The sequence below is a fragment of the Manacus vitellinus genome, unplaced genomic scaffold (genome assembly GCF_001715985.3).
Source record: "Manacus vitellinus isolate BGI_N305 unplaced genomic scaffold, ASM171598v3 scaffold_7_pilon, whole genome shotgun sequence".
NCBI classification, from domain to species: Eukaryota; Metazoa; Chordata; class Aves; order Passeriformes; family Pipridae; genus Manacus; species Manacus vitellinus.
This window is the reverse complement of record NW_021940813.1, coordinates 13,182,658-13,197,051: the sequence shown is the minus strand read 5'-3', so window position 1 is coordinate 13,197,051 and position 14,394 is coordinate 13,182,658. Positions and strand designations below refer to the sequence as shown.

Here is a 14,394-nt window from a genome sequence, read left to right as displayed (position 1 = left end):
GCAAATTGTTTTGATTTATATGTGTGTCTGTTTAGCAGTGCATGAGCAGAAAATACCAGTTCTTTCCTTGCTAGCTTGCTGAAAAGTATGCAATCCAAACTGATAACAGGAAAGGATTTAAATTAAAAATTTCTGTATCACATTCATATGCAATGCCTTTAATTTGGATGGATCGTGGAGATTCCTATTAGTATGTTGCACAAACTAGCCTAATTTAAGAATTGCATATCACTAAATGTAATCTGCCCATCAAAAAGCTATGAGCACTGACCCTATGAAAGGTAAAACTAGGAAACAAAAAAATAGTGCAGTGTTCAGTTTAAGCTGCTGTGGAAATTTGAGCAGGCAGCATGTTCTGAAGAATTACTTTTAGATAAATCTAATCTGCCACCAGCCTCTTTGGTTGCTGGAGAGAAGGCCTGGTCCTCTTTGCAGCTCTAAGCAAGGTCCTGCTCCAGATAGTATAAAATGCTGTCTGGAAGGAACCCAAGACCCTCTCTTTTAACTGTACAGGGAACCTGATGAGAGTAAATGCCTATACCTGCAGTTAATCTATATAAATACCTACAATTAATTGTGTAATAAATTTAACTACTCTGTCAGCTTCCTTTTTTTGCTCTGGACCCTTAGCAAAGAGCTCAGAATCTGGCTGCACGAATAACAGAGACGCTTATATCTACAAAATTAATTCCTGTTGTTATCATCAAAAAGCAAAATTATGGAGAGGCAGTTTCAGACTGGTTGGCTATAAGCGTGCTTGAGAAACAACACTGTATTTTTGAGGGGTGTTATGCCCTTGGTAAAAATTTTTAATGTTCTTATTCAGAATAAAATGTTTGTATTTCCATATGAGGAGCAAACAGAGCATTTACAGCATTCAACAACCTTAATATTTCAAAGCGTAGAAAGTACAAGGAAAATTAACTCTTCGTATCTGATACATGGAAAATATATAATAAATAAACATGGAAAATTAACTCTCTTTAGGAAGATAGTAGCATCTCAAATCCCTATCTGAAAATCCCAGTTACTCAGTATTGCTTTTTTCCAGCAGCCAGCAAGAGGAAGCACAGATCACGGTAATGCTGTTGCTCCGTGTCAGCAAGCGTAGGCACAGCAGGAAGCGCAGCCATGGCAGGAAAAGAGCCCGAGAGGAGAAAAATCCCTATGGGGTACACACCGGTACACCCATGGATTTTGTGTGCCATTTCTGCACCACAGAAGGTGCCATCCCAGGCACTGTCGTGCAGGAGGGGAGCAACCACACCCTCGACAGGAGGACCTGAGTGCCAGGTCCTCCCCAGCTTTTGCCAACTACCTTATTCAGCACTGGCCTTTGTTTAACAAATGCCTCCCATAACAGACCAGAGCTGTGTATCCGGGTTGAATTTCAACTTAGTTGTGTCCCTTGTCCATCTGCTTTGCCCCAGGTTGTTGAATAAGCCAGTGGCTTCCCCCATAGCTGCCACAGCAGCGTTGTCCCCAGAACTGCTGGAATCTGTTGAACCTGGGCTGTTGTACCCACGAGGGGCAGTGTCAGCTGTAGCTGCTGTGCATATTCTGTGTCCAGGGTCAAGTCCAGTCATCTGTGCTCCACACCACTGCATCAGGCAGATCCAGGGCTGCTGGTCAGGAAGGAACTGTGCAGCAGTAGGTGGTGTGGGCAGCAGGACTGAGTGAATTGGAAGCTTTCAGGGACGAGGGAAAGAAAGCTGCTTTGGAGCTCAGAAAGGGTACTGGTGCTCTGCCCAGACCTCCCAAACCAGGGAAGGTGCTATGAAGGTGCTGTTGTGACAGCACACCCATGCTCTAGGCAGGCAACCAGGTGCTGCTCCCACAGCACCATGGGCATCCACCTGTGGTGTGAGTTCCTGCCATGGGACCCTGGTAGGGTCTGTGAACATCTGCTGGGGGACTCGCTGATGCAGCAGGACCAACCCTACAGTGGACAATGCTACTCCCTATGCTGGTGGGGAGCACTCTGCAATGCTGGGGTCTCTATGGTGCTTTCCATGCTATCCACTGAGGTGATGCAACGTGCTGGGCTCCTTTCCGTGCCCTGAGTGGAGTGCAGCTCTCTTCCAAGAAATTCCACTCCACCTTTTCCTCTTGGGCACACTCCATTTTTAATTACGTTTCAGCACCATCCATTTAGGGTGCATCCCAGGTACCTTGCATTCCCACCAGAAAATAAAAGAAGCAAGACCAGTGATAAAGGGAAGAGTGGGATAAAAAAAGGCCAGAGTGACTAAAGAAAGAAAATAAGTAGAGGAAGGAGAATGGCAAATGCTGCTGGTTTAATTGGATCTGACCTTATACAGGAGACTCAATCTCCCTTTTCATCTAACAGTAAGAGAAAAAACTGCTTGATGCATCTTGTGATCAAGTCTGAAACTTGCAGGAAGAGAAGGTAGCCAGAGCTCATTCAGTTAAAGCAGAGACCACATCCAGGGAAGAAAGAGTTTGCTTGAAGACAGTTTTCTTTGATTAGTAAGCATTACTATTCCAAAACATTTGGTTTTTTTCAGTAATTGTTTCATCTGACTTTTACCAATGTCTGTGTGTGTGTGTATATATATATACACACACATATAAAAATAAATCAGAAAAAATAGACTATTCATTTGTGCTATTTGCTTATATACAGTGTGGGGCTACTTTCTGTCATGCTGTTGTAGCTTGGGAGCGTTTCTGAGAGAGCAGCACTTGTCCATGGAGAACCATGACAGTTCTACTGTCCTGCACGCAGGCTGCACTTTGCCAGCCAGGAGACATTGCTAATCAAAGTGTATATTGAAGAAAACAATTTGAGCCTTCCCTTTATGTCTGGGGCAAATGGCATTTTGTTCTAACCTCAGTGCCCGTCTGAGATTTGTTTGTGAACATCTCTCGAGCTCCAGGCATGGGAGAACTGGTGCCTGTGCTTTAAACCTGCTGATAGCGGTTGTTTGTTTAGCTGTTGTCTGAGTGTTGTGAACATAGAACTGCTTGCTCATAGAGGTGGCTGAGTGAAGCAAATAGTGAAGTATACATAGAAGTTAAACTTCAGACCATGTTAATTTTTAGCACAAAGAAGTGTTTGTTGGAGTGGTTTGCTGGGGTATTTTGTTATGTTGTGCTTATGTTCCAGTTACAGTAATTGTCTAAATTGTTGTTGTAAGGGCTAATATTAAGCACAATTTTCTAAAGATACCGTAGCTTCTGCAGTGGAAATGTTTTGCTGGAGAGGCTACTTAAGAAGATATAATTTCACCTGCTGTTAGAATCTTACATAGTATAAGACTCCATAGCTTGTTTTAGGATAGCAGCATTACCCAGCAGTGCTCCTGAAAAGCATAACTACTGTCCTGTCCCTGGTATACCAATGTCCTGAGTCGAAACAAAGAAAACTTCAAATACAACAAGCATTTTGTCTTTTTAAAGACTTTTTCCTCTTGTTTATGTAGAGGTGTTGACATTCCCTGGAAGTGTGAAATGCATTTGACCAACAATGTGTCTCTTCTCTTTTAGATCACAGAAGTTTGTGGAGCTAAGCGTGTGGGTTATTTTGGTCCTGCTCAATTTTATATTGCTTTGAAGTTAATTGCAGCAGCACAGTCAGGGTTCCCAGTACGGATTGAGAGCATTAAGAATGGTAAGTAGCAAATTTTGCTTGCAGCACTGTGCAGTTGTTTCTCACTTTCTTTAATGCTTGTCAGCTCTCCATGGTGGTTAACTTTTTATTACGTGTCTATGAACAATTTTAAGGAACAGAGAAAGAGCAGAAGGTAATGTTACATGCTCTAAGTGACTGGTAGAAAATTGCAGTGAATTTACATGTACGGCAGAGGTGAAACAGCATCCCCCTCTGGAAAAGGCATTACAAAGGAGTTGCACAAATGACAGCTGATAACAGTGATGCATTTCTCTCTCTCCTTCAGCTTCTGATCTTGACAGCTGTCCAGAGTGAGAGCAGATAGCTGCTTTGAGTGGAGGCATGTTGTGGGGGATACGGGCAGGTCAAGGGGTCCCTCTGTGCAGGGCAGCTTGTAACACTCACCTGTTTTAGCAAATAATCTTGCAGAAATAAATGGGTAATGGTGACAAAATCATGTTTCTTTGTATGAGTAGGTTTGAAAATGTGTATTAAGTGTATTTTAAAACATCTTTTTTCTTCCCAATGAATTGGCAATAATATTAAATGTACCATTTTTGATGGAGAAGACTTTTTTTGAAAGAGGCTTATCAAACTGAAGTGATGAAGAGACAAAGCAGGATCCTTTTAGCTGCAGAACCTTGATAGCAACTAAATGGAAGGAACTTCATGTTCTTGCCCTGGTGATGCGTGCTCTGCCTCAGCAGGGCTCAGGTGTCAAAGCATGTGGCTATTTGCCTGAGTTTGAACAGGTTGGAACCCTCAGCTCCCATATCTCAAGTGGACATTCAAACTGTGCACTGAGGCTGTGCTCTGGACTGCAGGGTGTGCCACCATCCCGCTGAAAGGGGGATGCAACTGGTTCAAGATTAGAGAGATGGTTGGAAAGGCAGGACCTACCCACAACCTTGCAATCAGGTCACTGCTCCCAGCAGTTTCTGCTCTGCTGTCCCTGGTAAGGGCAACAAAATGTAAAACTCACGTTCATTACAAGGCACAGGGAGGGGGTTCCCAGGTCTGCCGCATCCCAAGGAGGGAAAGGCAGAATGGCAAGCACATGCAGACCTGTGTGAGCTGAGCTCCTGCAGCGCAGAGTTCCCGACCAAGTGGAGAGGATCAGATGCAGCTGGTGCAGTTCAGTTCAGAGCCTTGCTGGAAGAGGAGTTTAAACCAAGGGTGAAGAGAAGCAGACAGGATTTGTCTGTCAGTTTTCCTTACAGGCATCTTGTGCGCTCTCTTATTTCATTACTGTCCTTTTTAAGGATGTTAATTTAAGAAAAAAAGGCAAAAAACAAAACCAAGCCCCCCAACTAAATTAGAAACCTGAACTGAGGTTTACTGTCTATGTTTTACAAGTCCAGCGTCTGCAAATAATCCAGAAATTTGACTGAAAAGGGATACTTGCAGTCCTTGTATTGTTATCCTGCTTACTTACTGTTTCAGTACAATTTCAGTAAAAATGCTTCCAGTGCTAATTACATTTTCTCTAAAAATATATGAGTGCCTTTAGAGTGGGGTGAGTAACATGTACTAAACTCCAACTGATTTCTTTCTCTTCCTAGTAGTAACTGTAGGTATAAATGATTACAGAGGTGATGAATGGCTTTGCTTGGTTTTGAGCTTTCCGTTAATTTTAATTGTATTGATCTTTCAGGGTAACTGTGCACAAAAATAAATGGTGTTTCTTCAAAATAATTAGGAATTGTCTTAAAGAGTGACAAAGTGTCACTCTCCTGCTCTGCACAGCAGACACAACATGGGACCTTTTGACACAGTCGTCTCACCAGGCCTTGGTGTGATCTCTGAACCCTACCATTTTTAATTTGTTCCTTTCATGATGGCAGTGTTGAGGATTCTGTGATCCTGACTGATTAATTCATCAGTCCCACAGTTTCTGTGGGAAACTATTCTTTTCATTACAGGCAAGGTTTTGAAGGCAGGAAATGAGTTTGCTGCTTGCTTTAATAATGTGCACAAGGCTTACTTCTTTCTCTTTGCATAAAGAGATTATATATTAAGCTGTACATTAAGAATGTAGCTTTGTGTAACATTCACATTTTTATTAAGACATAAAATAATCAAAGGAGTTCCAAACTTAGAAATGTTACAAAATATAAACAGTAGTCTTTTACAGAAAAACTTTTCATTGGTTTTGCAAGACGATACTGCTTAAAGTGGTTCTCATGTTCTGTACTCTCAATTGAATTTTTCTCTCTTTTAATAAAGAATTGCCTCTGCCACGATTTATGGCGCTGAAAAATGACACTGAAGTACGTTATGGGACTCCATCAGAACTCCATGGAGTTAAATTTCAGGTTCCACATGCAACTTTGGAAAAAAATTCCTACAAAAGAGCAGATGAAGGGGACAAACAGGTAACAGGCTTGTCTTCTTCAGGCTGATATATCATTATGCATCCTCCTTTTGGGTCAAGTCCTGTAAATGGTTACACTCACGTTGTTTTTCACCAGTTTTTGAATGAGAAATTAAATGAACTCCTTATGTGCAAATGATCACCATCGTGTCTGTATTCTGGTTTTGATGCATCCCATTTACTTCCCTGAAGAAAATTCTCTGTATGAACTTGTATGAACCTGTCAACCCTGTAAATATTCTGTGTAAATTCTTTCAATGTTGTTCTCCTACTTAATCCAGCGCTGTTTCTTGCAGAGGACCAGGGAGGAGCAGCAAATAGAAGTCTGTCTGTGAAACAGAACAGGAAAGTGAGTGATATTCCATGGCCAGTACAGTCCTTAGTCACTATAGAAATACTCAGTTGGAGAAGAGATGTTAAATCATGAGCCACTATTTTGGGGTGGGATAAGGCCCCCAGGTTTTCTTTCATTCTAATGTCCCCAAGGAGTAGTCCAGAAGAAATCTGCTTTTCTTTTGTCCTCAGTGAAACATTTCCCAGCATCTCTTGTTCTAAGTTGGCAGTTTCATAAAGCTGTCCAAGAGAGGTTTGTATTGCCTGTACTTAGCAGAGTTGAGAGCGCTTGTTCAGGTACTACCAACTTCACAGTGCTGCATAATTTTCATAAATATTGATTTGCATAATTTTCCCCAGGCCCAACACTTTCTCCTCTGGTACCGTATCAGGTCATGTTGTAAGTGTCTGGTAGGAGCACTTTATCTTCCCGAAACGTGCACACACATTTACCACACAGTGCATTGGCGTCAGTAACAGTGTTCCCTGAGGTCAGCCAGCAGGAGTGAGCTGATGACAAGATACACAGGTGGAATAACAGGATGAGGAAGAAGAACATGTGTGCCTATCTATCCGTGTGTACTGACACTGAAGCAGAACACTGCCCTCAAACCCCTGGCTCCATCTGTATTGTCTGTGTTGTGTTTTATTTTCCTCTTTATTCAGTAAACTCTTTCAGGATTACATTCTCTTCTCAAGCAATCTCAGTAAGTCAAAGGAAAGAGAAAGCTTTAGGATAGTTTACCCAGTGATACCTACTGATCCACAGAGTGTTTAAAATACCTATTCAGAGATTTATTTTTAATTTTTGGTATATTTTTTATATGAAAAATGATCTGCACAACAAAGGCACTCACACTAACTAAATACATAAATTCAAAGATGCCCACTCACACTGAGCCTTCAACATGTGCTTCTTCAGGCATCTTTAGAATTAAAATATCTTGAGCTGGTCATTGTAAAGCTTTGCTATAGCACTGCCATGCTTTACTCCCAGAAGACTCAGTACCGAAGTCTGTCTTTCCTATTTTATGATGCCTTTTCTTGGAAATAAAGGGCCTGAGAATGCCACAGCATTTGCCTCGTCTTTGTCCATCATATTGTACGCCTTTGGATTGCTGTGCAGCAGGATTTTGTTTCTTACATCTCATTTTGTGTTGGTGTGTTTTTGAAATAGGAACCCAAGTCTCCTCCAATGTCTCCAATCTGCTCACCTCCTGCTTCTCCATCTACTTACCAGAGAATACCCCTAAGTTATGGATATGGTAAAGCAAGAAGTGGGCTGGAGCAGCAGCATGGAGGTAGGATAAAAACTGCAATGCACACTGTATGCAATTCTTTTTGCCTTTTTTTTTCTTTATCAGAAGTAGCTATATTCCAAATGCAACTGACAATCAGCCTAATGATTTTAAAATTTAATTAGACTTGTGTTTTGGAAAATGATTTGATCTACTTATTTTGACTGTTCAATGCTGTCTTCCTATTTCCTTTCTATTAAATTAGATATGTGTGACTTCTCACAAATGCAACTACCTAATCTCTGACAAGACTACGTGCAATCTATCCCACTGGCAGAGAGCTTGAAATTATTGTCAGAGTGCATGATGCTTTTGGTTTCATTAGAGGGAAAGAAAACCTCATTTCAATAACCACATGTTAATTTTCAGATTGAAAGTGAACCTTCCTTTGCAGGAAAGGATAATAATGGCTCTGGTTTTGTAACAGAAGTAATAATAGGACATGAATATAAAATCAGTGCAACTTAGGCAATACAGACAAAAGGCACTGCGTAGTTGCGCAGTCCTTCATTTTGCTGCCATCAGAGGGGGTGGCAAAACATTCTAATAAGAGGGTAATGGGGCAGAAGCCATTTTAACTATGTCTTTAGAAGCTCCTATTAATAGTAGGCATCTGTGAACTCCTAATTGCAACATATGGTAACCAAGTTGGTGGGGGAAGTAGGCATTGGTGAATACTGACCCTCCCTCATCCCTCCTGCTTTAGGTTAGTGTGTTTGCAGTCAGTGAGGAGTGGAGCATGCTAGTCCTTCAGCTTTTGTCCTTATTTATATAATACATCAGTGGAAAAACAGAGCTATTCAACCTTGCTGTCCCAAGTGACAGTTTAGTACAACAACTACTGGCTCTTCCTGGCCTTTAACATTAAGACCCTTCCAGTTTCCTGAAGAGCACTCCAAAGGGGAGGACTGGAAGTTTCTGCATAGCATATGCATGAGAAGTGCTGTGCCAGAAGGCTGGGCTGGGCTGGGCTGTACTGCAAGTCTGACCCTAAAATTGGACAACATGTCTGAAGGGCAGCCCTTTGCACTGCAACCATGACTATATATGTTTTTCTTGATAGTTTTGGAAGTATTTCATGCTAGCAAACACACAGCAGTGTGGCCTTGTGCTTAAATCTCCTCTCCAAGAATGTCTGTATGTTTCCAACTTTCCTTCCTTTTTTTTTTTTTTTGTTCTGAAATTAGTAGTTACTTGTACAGGAATAAAAATAGATACCAATACAGGATAAGACCACTTAGGAAAACAAGGGAGTTACGGTGTAATTTTTAAGGTCTGCCTGAGCTCAAAATTTTCAAGATTTTTTGGTCTCCTTTTTCATCATGAGTCTTTAAGGTTCTGACTATCTTTGTGGTAAATTTTAAATAGGGTGGCAGCAGAAGTTCTCAGGTCTGCAAGGGTTTGCAAGTGAGATGTCTTTTTGTTTGCATACTTGCCCTATTTTTAAAACATTGTTCCTAAACGTGCTGTTGTGTCACCACTTACCATATTTGCTGCGGTGGAGCTTAAACAACTTATTTTAAGAAAAGAAGTAATTGTTACTTTTGTTCACTAACTTTACTCCAAATAGGTGAAGTGATGAGTCATGTATTTTGATTTTCAACAGAAATTAGGGAAGGGAGAGGAAGCGTATGTGGAAAAATAGTGATTTGCTATTTGATAGCATTGTCAAAGCATATTTTTTTGGCAGCTCAATTGAATGATTTGTTCTTATTTGTAGTGCATTCTTGTGCTTTATATGGCTACAAGTATATAAAAAGTATAAATGCAAAAACAGGCTATATAAATATGTATTTCAACATGATGAACAGCAATTTCTGTTACCCAGTAGTATATAACTGACAGTGTCTCAGTCATGTATGGAGAAAAATGATGCAACATGAAAGACAAATATGTGGCTGGAATTTTGTTGCAGAAGACAAAATGGGCTTTGATACTGTGATATTAGGTTTGCTGGGTAGATACTTGACAAAATGGACTTTGATGCTCTGATACTGTGTTCACAAGCTGCATTCTTGACCTTGAGGTATTTAATTATTTCTTTTAGCCTAGTAGAATTTTTTTGATTATCCTTTCATTTATATACTTATTTTAAATGACTGTAGCTCCTTATGAAGTCAGGCACTCTACTCACCAGCAAGATGGACCATCATCAGGGAATTATGGAGCCAAATCTTCACTCACCTGTTCAACTCCTAAACGGGTAATGAATTGCACATTTTTCCTTAGTAGTACTACTAATAAAACAATAGAGAAATTTAAAAAAATGACAAAACCAGAAGAATTCTCACTTTGAAAATGGAAAGTGTTCTCCATGGTGTTTTTAGAGTAGAGACTGAAGTATGCTTTTTTAGTATATGAGGAAAAAAAGAGCTGATGGGATGAAGAAATTAAAATAAATAATCAATTAAATTGCTAAAAGTAAGTCATAATAAAACATTTTCATTTAAGATACATGAGGTTTCACAGAGATTCCTGCTTGATTTAGAATAACAGTTGCACAGAATTATGACTTAACATTCTTTATATTTTGGTTTCTTACCACAGTTGTTAAATTGCATCTCAAACAGATTAGATTAATTTCTGGGCATTTGTTTGCTTTTGTGAGATAGGTCTTATGTTTTCCTGCTGGTTGCAAAAGCAGATCTTTCTGTGTTTCAGTGTGCCTGCTGTGCATTTATTATGCAAGCAGGTAGTTTGCCCTAAGGAAGGACAAAGCTCTCCTAAACTAGAGCTTTTCCTAAATAAGTGAAACTCAGAGACTCTGCTTTTTCCTCAGTGCTTAGCACTTCACACTCACAATAAAATGTCATCTCAGCCTCTGGAAAAGATCTACAGGTAGTGTCATATAATTTATGCTAACTTGAGTTGAAATTGGGTGTATTTGTGTAGCACTTTGAAATGAAAATTAGTTTACAGCTTTATGGTGATTCTTGTTTCGGGGATCTTTTGATGTATTTCAGAACTGGTGTTTTGCATTTGATTCTTAGGAAATAGATATATCAGAGAAAGGGTTTCAGAGCTGATTGGAGCCTGGTTGTTGTTCATTCTTGCCCTCACTCTTAAGGAGTGTTATCATCCAGGCTTAAATATAGAATACTAGCCTCAGTTTTAACAAATAAGTAGTGGGATGGTAATTAGTGTGGCCATTTCTGCTTCTTGTCTTCTAAAAATAAAAAATAGAAGAGTGTGAATTCTTGAGGTTCCCAGTGCCCTTCTGGTCCCCTGCCTGTGGCTGGTGCCAGTATCCCTCCCTTCAGTCTCTTTCAGTGGAGCGGGAGCAGCAGGATAGCAGCACCCACTACTCGGATGACCCTTGGAGGATAACGGAGGAGCAGCGGGATTACTACATTAACCAGTTCAGGTCCCTGCAGCCCGACCTGAACGCCTTTATTTCAGGTAATTTTTACCAAACACAGTGCATGTTAGGTAGGGGGACCAGGCTGGGAGGTGAGAAGTGTTAAGTAAATAAATTCTTTTTTCTCTCTAGCGGTGGGTTTATAAGAGTTGGTTGTGTTTCCTTTTTGAAGGCAGACTACTCAAAGAGCAAACCATTACTGTGGCCATTACACTTTTTTTCCTAAATATCATGATTTTAGAGAAATAATTACATCTAAGGGAGAAGTGTTAGTGATTTGGTAAAAATTAAAATGAGCTTTCTGTATTTGATGCACTATATTTTTGGATCACACCTGCAGTGTATATTGAGTTGAAACACCCCTGAGGGTTGTGCTTGCTTTCCCAGCAAGTGTAGTGTCTATGTGATGACAGTGAAGCATGCAGTTCACTGTCCTCTGTGTTCAAGCCTGAGGTTTATGGCTCTGAGGGGCTGAGATTTTGACCTTTAGGTCAATAAAAACCAATCCTGGAGAGCACATGCATAGTAGAAGTATTGTTAAGAGCATATTGAGATTGCATTTCTATCTTGAATAGAAGGATCAGGCTGCTGGTGAGAGGTCACTGCTGGGTACAGACAATTGGTGTGGCAAGGAAGATGTCACAGGTTTTAACTTGTGGAAGTTTTAATGAGCTGTGCTGTATCACTAGGGTTCAGGAGGCCCTCTGGTATCACTGAGGTTCAGGAGGCTTGGATCTAGCCTCAGTTAAGTCTCCTTCATGCAGTTTGCTTCAAAGAACAAATGGTTTTTCAATGTTGATTCTTCCCCTGATGGTTGTCCAATGGGAAGAGGACTATAGTCCTGCAAGTCTGTACTTTGTTTCCTTATGTTTTGTAAGCCTATATCCAGGAAGGGCTTTCAGGATACTCCTGACAGCCTGTGCATATGGGATGGTGAATAAGTGGATTTGTTAACTAGAAGTATGAGAAGGGCTGCTATGGCAGGGTGAGTGAGGATGCCTGCAGTAGGACAGGAGCTATGTGCTATCTGATCTTCCGTTTGGGGTTTTTTTTTTTCTTTCTTTCTTTTTTTTTTCCACCATAAAATTTGAGCCACAGCAGGGAAGAGTCGTGGTTGAAACAGCATCTTGGGAGAGCAGTGCAGATGCTACAGCATTGTACTGCAATACAAGTGACTTCTGGGTGAAGCAGGGCTGTTTGTGTCTATTAGTTCATCACTGGTGACATACTAATTATGCTGGTTAGAATTACTAGTACTAAAGCAGATTTTCCTTTATTTATTTTTCCCATATGGAGGGAATGGAGAAATGAGGTCAACAGCTCTGTCTGGCTTTCTCTGTCATTTATTCAGAAGGAGACAACAGCTATATTAGCATCTGGTTGATCTGAGTGTCTCTCGGATGTAAATTAATGTTCTGCTTCTGGTGCAGCAGACCAGGTAAAAGGTAAAAATTTGGTGAATTAATTTCTAGTGGCTGATAAGGCATGCTTTCTCAACAGGTTCCGTAGCAAAGAATTTCTTCACAAAATCAAAGCTGCCCATCCCAGAACTTTCTCACATCTGGTAAGGACTGTAATAGTGTTGGGGATGTGTATCCTGGTTTTTTAAAAGACAAGAGTTCTTGTTAAATTTTAAAAGTGCCTTCAATTATAATTATTTCTCTTATCTCCAGAATCACTTTGAGGCCCAAGCAGCAGGGTGCTCATTGATCTTCCTGACACACTTGTTTTCTGGAGAGATGTTGGCCTACTCAGCAGGACTGGGAAGGTTTGAACAGCGAAATAAATGAGAGCTGTTCTTAAGTATATTGTAAGCAGTGTCATTATCTCAAAGAACTGACGTTTTTCATGAAATGACACAGAGGAGAAGCACCTCTGGAATGTTATAGATGTGTTGATGGCTTTATGTTTCTGTCCTTGTTTTGTCAGAGGAGGCCTAATTAAACAACTGCATAATTCATCAGTGCTTTTCTAATGAACCAGTACACTTGCTTTTAATGAGCTTATTGAGAAACAATTGTGGATGGAACTGTACATGATAAAATTTGACAAGGATTCTATTATATTTTCATAAACAACATGGTGCTTTGTAATTCAGTGTCATCCTTGCATCTCTGATAGGAAGAACAAACAGTTTTAAACATGGATCAGAAATGCTGATAGAGGTTTTATTTTTATATATGCTTTTTTGAAGAGAGATGAGAAGAAAAGCTTGCAAGAGCCTAAACATCTGTCAGGGTCAAAGGATATGTCTGGAATCTTTTCAAAGCGGATTGTCAGTTGTGAAAATAAAAAAACAATTGAAGAAACATAGTGTTGGGGGAAGAGAATATTGGAATTTGAGATTACTTAAAAAGAATGGATTAACCCAATATGTTAACGAAACACATTTTATTTTTATTGCTGATGCAACTTGTTTTCTGTGCAGAATTTCAAGAAAAGTATTCCTTTCTAGTAGATAAGTATATTTTGTGACAATGTGATTTATAGGTTGTCTTGCTGTGTTAAACACATGGTATGTCTCAGTCTTTGTCACTGTAAGCTCAACAGCTTGAAAAGTGCTTGTTACCTTCAAAGAGCAAGAAGTTATGTTAATTTTAGACCATAGGCTCAAGATAAAATATGACTCAATTCTTGCAAAGAGTTAATTTATAAAATCGAGTTCTTGAATTTCTGAAGTCCAGCTTTGTGTTTGTGAAGTATTCTAGAATTAGACAGAACTACTTTAGTGAGAAGCTGCCAATAGTATTTAAACTTGTCATGAGCATTAATTTAGCCCTTTTCTTAAGACTAGCCAGTGGTGCTAAGTAACCATTGCTGAAATCCATATTGAACTTTTTCTGCTTGAACTGGTTTAAGATCCTGCATGAATTGGCCAAAAAGTGCTTCCAACCATTGAAATGTTGATTTCACTCTTACAAGAATGTGTGCTTGCAGCTCAGAAGGCCAACCATATCCTGGGCTACATCAGAAGGGAAGAGATTTCTCACCTCTGCTCCGCTCTGGTGAGACCCCACCTGGAGTACTACATCCAGCTCTGGGGTCCCCAACACAATAAAGACATGGATCTATTGGAATGAAGTTCAGAGGAGGGCCACTGAGTTGATCACAGGGCTCGAGCATCTCTCCTGTGAGGAGAGTCTGAGAGAGTTGGGGCTGTTCAGCCTGAAGAAGAGAAGGTTTCAGCGAGATCTTACAGCAGCCCTCCAGTATCTAAACATAGTCCACAAGAAGGCTGGAGAGGGACTTTTCACAAGGGCATGTCAGTGATAGGACAAGGGAGATAGGCTGTAAACTCAAGGAGGGCAGGTTTAGATTAGACATTAGGAAGAAATTCTTTACTATGAGCATAGTGAGGCACTGGAACAGGTTGATCAGAGAGGTTGTGGATTCCCCA

The 14,394-nt window shown here is 40.4% G+C and overlaps 1 protein-coding gene across 1 annotated transcript in view; it reads left to right on the top strand.

Annotated features, from left to right (window-relative positions):
• Nucleotides 1–1,131: 1,131 nt before the first annotated feature.
• The window catches only part of REPS2 (RALBP1 associated Eps domain containing 2), a 63,536-nt gene continuing 50,273 nt past the window's right edge, over nucleotides 1,132–14,394 (top strand). Inside the window, exons 1-7 of the mRNA XM_029964755.1 lie at nucleotides 1,132–1,182; nucleotides 3,511–3,634; nucleotides 5,861–6,009; nucleotides 7,519–7,642; nucleotides 9,745–9,842; nucleotides 10,900–11,038; nucleotides 12,498–12,561. Of these exons, the coding sequence (XP_029820615.1) occupies nucleotides 1,132–1,182; nucleotides 3,511–3,634; nucleotides 5,861–6,009; nucleotides 7,519–7,642; nucleotides 9,745–9,842; nucleotides 10,900–11,038; nucleotides 12,498–12,561 (749 nt within the window). The remainder of the gene's footprint in view (nucleotides 1,183–3,510; nucleotides 3,635–5,860; nucleotides 6,010–7,518; nucleotides 7,643–9,744; nucleotides 9,843–10,899; nucleotides 11,039–12,497; nucleotides 12,562–14,394) is intronic.